This window comes from Lupinus angustifolius, chromosome LG11, assembly GCF_001865875.1.
Source record: "Lupinus angustifolius cultivar Tanjil chromosome LG11, LupAngTanjil_v1.0, whole genome shotgun sequence".
Lineage (NCBI taxonomy): Eukaryota > Viridiplantae > Streptophyta > Magnoliopsida > Fabales > Fabaceae > Lupinus > Lupinus angustifolius.
The window spans coordinates 18642808-18648297 of NC_032019.1; the positions used below are offsets into that span (position 1 = coordinate 18642808).

At 32.5% G+C, this 5490-nt stretch overlaps 1 protein-coding gene across 1 annotated transcript; it reads right to left on the bottom strand.

The window, feature by feature from the left end:
- Nucleotides 540-4092, bottom strand: LOC109359335. The gene is made up of 5 exons (XM_019603959.1): nt 3948-4092; nt 3730-3853; nt 2611-2857; nt 976-1098; nt 540-885 (listed from the first exon to the last, which is right to left on the bottom strand). The coding sequence occupies exons 1-5, from the start codon at nt 4037-4039 to the stop codon at nt 761-763; spliced, it is 711 nt and encodes a 236-aa protein (XP_019459504.1). The 5' UTR covers nt 4040-4092; the 3' UTR covers nt 540-760.

The window sequence follows — 5490 nt, forward strand, 5'->3', positions numbered from 1 at the left end:
GCAGAGTAATCAGAAGTCGTGAACTCATAGAGACTTCTGAAGTGTTTTTTAAACACTTAAAAGTCATAAACCCAGAAAGAGACTTCTATGAGATGTTTTTAAAAACTTAGAAAAGTCATAAACCCAGAGAGACTTAAATGAAATTTAAAAAACTGATATATTCATCAACATTGAAAAGTCATGAGTCCACTCGCAACTTCTAGGCATGAAATCTTCAACAATGAGAAGTCTTCTCTCTATCCCACAACTTTTGTGTTTAACAAAACTTATATATAAAAGTAGTACACGAACAACACGATTTCCTAATTTAGCCAAATAGTTAACAATATCCAAACCTTTTAATCCAACACTTTGAAGTGTACTAAATACCAGTTCACAAGTTAGAATGCACAGTTCAAATATGCTAGTAGTCATTCGAATAACTAAGAATAGCAACAACATGGCTCCATTTATACTATTAAATTACACAAGACAATGCAAAATGTCAACATTTGGAACATATATATAACTTGGAGTGAACTCAGAATCCACACATTTTGAGTAACTTTCTCGTCTACATAACATGGGATGGGTTTATGAATGCAGTGATGTCAAAGCTAAGTTAAGCCACACAATTAATTACATACTTTCAAAATGTCATAGTCATAGAAAATGATTCTTAAGCACCAAATATACACCAGTCTGCATTGGTTGACATATAAACTTTGGTTAACATACAAATTACCATTAATAATGTTGTGGGAATAGTAGAGTTGCAAAATCAATGCCAATCTGCTATTCCTCCTAGTGTGGTGGATCCCACCCCTTCCCATACTTCATTGAAGCCCAATTCCTCATTGTCAACACCTTCCATGTCATCATTCCACCAGCCGCGACCATTTGCATCTGTTCATCAAAAAATGCAAACAGTAATATCCATGATAGATTTCAAACACAAAGTATTACACAACATGTATGTATATGTGTAAATCATACAATGATTATAAAGAGGTTTTGGCTTTTTGTTGGAGTTTTTCTCAGTGTGTCCTTTTTGCTTCAACTTTGATTCACCTCCAAGAACTACCACATGCTTTCGAACAGTTTGGTTCTCATTTCCACCTATTAACACATAGGGACCAAAGAAGATCCAGAGAGGAAACAAAAATGTCGTTAAATGGGTGAAAGAAAAAGAAAACACCTTTAAACAAGGATCACAATTAGAATAATTTGGCCTAACTCGACCTCAAAAGCAAAAGCAGCTTAAACAGTGAGCGATGCCAAAACTTTGTTATCACTCTAAATACACCGCTATCATGCCCATGCCATGTCATCTAGTTCGTGAAGTTTACACATTGTTTTATAGGTGACCCAATAAGTTATCACGACGTATCTCTAATACCATTTTACGAATGTGATTGGGCATAACTCATCCTAAAGTTATCACATATGGGAGGATTACCCAAGATGTTATCAATGTCCATCCCTCAACCAATGTGAGACTTTAATAATTAACAAATGTTTTTATAACATGTATTGTTCAACTAGAAAGGTTCCTTAAAAGTCATAGTTGTTGAACAATGATCGTCGGGTATAGAAAGTTTCCTTAGATGTCATATTTTTGCTTCTTGGCAGTCATTCAAGGAACTGCAAACAGAGAAAGGTGGTATCTGCTTCTTTTTATCTTTTTTATTCCAGTCCATTCAATCTCAAACCTCAGTATAAAATGGTTTCATGGATACATCTTTTCAGGCATGCTAATTGCTATCACATTCACATTATCCAATAATAGTGAATTCATCTGAGTGAAAATTACCATGAATTCGTCCAGTTCATTGTTTAATTCAGATGTGATAGTCATGCTCAACTTTAATTTTTAGGCAAAGTTTATGATGGGAAACTAGAGTCACATATCTTCTGACTAAGGCTTTAAGCTATAGGTTTTGGTATCTAGCTTTATAGGTTACTTTAAACTCTACTGAATAGTTCCCTCACGACTCTAAGCTAGCCACAGATTAAAAGGGGTTTTAGTCATACAGCTGTCCCTGTAATCAAAAGTCATTAGAGGCAACTCTTTTCCTCTGAAAAACTGTATACTTCATGAACATTCAGTCAAAAGAGGCTGCCAACTATAAAAATACATACCATACAATATCAAACAATAAGATACAACTTTTTTTTATAGGCAAATGTTAGTATGTTAGTTTTTGTAGTGGGTGAGACTCAAACCTTCAACCTCCTTATCACTCTATTCCTTAAACCCTCGCCTTTAATAACTTAAGGCATGCAATATACTAATGGTCCCAAGGGAACCCCAGACATGGGGTAAAATAATGAAATCGGAGATGCTATGTTACTTGTTCTCCAGAAAAAATGGGTTTACAGAGGTTGTCAATACAAAGTGTTTTTGACAAGAATTTCAAGCAAAAGAGACTTTACCACAAATTTTGGCATGACATATTCAATACTTTATACAAAAAGCTAATGTGCAAGGATTAGTCAAAAGTTTTTGGCAACAATATTGTAATTAGACTATTTGCCTTAATAATGGTTTTAAATTTTCAGTCAAGATTATTAAAGTAAATATTAAATAGTTAATTATAAATGAGGACCACTGCAGAAAGGGAAACCAACCTGCAAATGGATTTCTCCTTTTCCTTGATTCTTGAGTATCACCTGCCACTGCATTTTCTAATTCATCTACAACAAGTGGATCACCAAAGTCTCCTTTTTCTTCATCACTTTTCTTAAACGTTTCAAAAATCAATTTATCACTGCCATTTTTTCTACCATCTTCAACTTGTTTGACAGTTTCAGTCTGCTCACCTGTGCCTGTGGGTGTGCTTAAACCCAAAGGTGACTGAAAAGGCGTTGACTTTCCCTATCAAAAATGAAAAAAATGAAATCAGAAAATTTCATTAGAAAAACAAAGGCAGTCATGGTTTTGAATTGAATGCACACATTTTCCCCATTTTCTTTCTTATGAAAATGACAAAGTATTTTGAAAAACACACATTATTAAGGTCTTGGTTTGTTTACCATTTATCATGTCATATATATATTTGACAAAAAAATAAAGAAAGCAAGCAAATGCATGGCCTATCAACCCAAAACCTCACGGATGTGGATATGCTGCAGACACACAGTGTGACTACATGCAATTATAACCACAAAAAGTGGAAAAGAATAAGTACTGACAAGTTATTAGTTTTGCTTCTATATTTAAAGGTAAAAATATCATCACATTCTATTTAAAGGATAAAAGTGTCATATTATATCATTTTTTCCTTTGTTTTATTTATGCAGTTCCCTCTCCCGGAGAGGATCCTGACCCATAAAAGGGCATCAACTTACAAGGTTCCTGCATAGTGAAATCTAGAGGAGTATATGTATGGAGTCTTACACTCACAAGCAAATAGAGCGTTTCCAGGATATGAACATGACCCTCGTTTCCGGACTGCAGCCAAAAATTGACTGGAGGATCCGGATTCAAACCTCACATGCATAAAATCCCCTAAATATTTAAAAAGAAGTTACCTTTTTCCCATTTTCTTTTGTTTTAAATAATATAACTAAATTATTTCTGCAACTAAATTAGGAAAATCTGGTCTAAAATTGGCACACAGGTATGAGAGATATTCACGTCAATCTAAAGTGTCTATATGAGTGTACGATATCACTTGTTCAAAAATCATGTTTATTCATCTGCTACATATAAAATTAAAATTATATCAGAAAAAAATGGAAAATTACAGGAACAGTGTGAGGAACTGGGGAAGATTTATTCAGCTTGCGGTTGAGGAAGTCGGAAAGCGACAAGTTCTTGCTCTGAGAATCTTGATTCCTCACATTTTCTTGAGATTCATGATTATTAGAGCTACAAAAACATTTTATCAAAAATAAAATTTAAATTAAAACAATTAAGTTTTAAGTGTAAGGTTAAGGAATGAAAGAAAAAGGATAAAACTTACGGATTAGGTTGGAGAGAGCGGAAGGTTGAAGCAATGGATCGTTGTCCAAAAACCCTAATCGGCGATGTGCCATTTTTTGACTTTGACTTCATTCGCGATTGCACTCTTAATTTCAATATTTTCTCTTCTTTTCTCAGGGAAAAGAAACGCAATAGGTTTCGTTTTGAAAGATTCAAATTATTTTATACTTCGCGCCCGCGCCAAAATAAACAAAATGCTCTCTTTCTATTTATGTATTAATCTAGTTTTTTTTGTTTTTTTCACTCTTGTCTTTTGGTTTGCACTTTTGCCTTATATTATATAGCCTAATTACTTAAATTATTTCTTTAAGGGTGGAAATATTATTCATAAATACAAGATATGTTATTCAGGTGTTTTAATCAAAAAAAGTTTCAGACTAACATTTAGTTTTTAGAGAATAATTGATGAACAATAAAGAATTTTTAGAAAATGGAAGGTTTGGCTATAATAACAACTCATAAATCCTAATGCTTTATGCATTGGAGTATCATGTTGTTTTTTTGAAGAGAATGAAAGAAGAAAAATGAATAGTCACTCCTCCAAAAGTAAATTTCTAAATAAACCATTATATTCATATTACCATTTTCTCCTCTTTGTACTTTGTTGTCTCTTCCAACAATAACCCTCTCTCAAGTGAACAACCGAACAAGGATATTTTTCATTAATGAAGAGGCAAATATATTCATTTTCCTTTGTTTTTAATGATGATAGTATCATTTCATTATAATTATAAGGGTAAATGTGTTCTTTGTTTTTTGATACATTTTGCATCTTTGTTAATGGAGAAGATACTAACTCCTCTCAACCATTGTATCTACCGTCACTCTTAAACTTGAACCCTTACAAAAGAAGATTCCCTATTCACTGATTCATTGGTTTTACTACAACCCCTGAAGATAATGGGAGGGTTTGCTGTGTAATTTAACAATGAACATATGGCAACATCAAATTGTTGTCCAAGTACCCTAACCAAATCCAAATATCATCTTCTCTCACAATAACAATAGTCACCTAAACATTTATTTCATTTTTTATACATATTGTAACTATAAGCAAAAATAAATTGATAGAGTTTTATTTCCAAATCCTTAAGTGATTTGATATTCTTTGGAGATGGGTCTACAAAACTTAGAGTGGAATAAAATTACTAACCAAATAGTCCTATATATTAAACTTTTATTCAAAATCAATGGTTGACAATGGATGTAAGTAGTGTAATTTGATGATGATGTTAACCGACTTCTCTAATAAAAATATATTTTATATCATAGTTAACATATTTAACTATTATCTTAATAGATTTATATTAACTTAAAACAACAATTAAAATGGGACATACGAAATATATGTAAATAGAAAGTGGAAAGGGAACAAATGAAATCCTCTATGTCCATAATTTTGTCATGTAGACTAAAAGATAGAAAACATGAGGGTTTGTGATTGCAATTATGTGCTCATGAATGATTTGATTTAACTATGTTTTCAAGGAGTTAAATATGTTTTTTATGCAAACTTTTTTGAC

What these genes read in the sequence shown, in the direction of transcription:
- LOC109359335 (XM_019603959.1), bottom strand. Translation starts at nt 4,039, where the DNA reads ATGAAGTCAAAGTCAAAAAATGGCACATCGCCGATTAGGGTTTTTGGA. An exon ending in CGCTCTCTCCAACCTAATCC is followed by an intron (nt 3,854 to 3,947) that starts GTAAGTTTTATC and finishes ATGTTTTTGTAG; the next exon opens with CTCTAATAATCATGAATCTC. An exon ending in CAGTTCCTCACACTGTTCCT is followed by an intron (nt 2,858 to 3,729) that starts GTAATTTTCCAT and finishes CATTTTTGATAG; the next exon opens with GGAAAGTCAACGCCTTTTCA.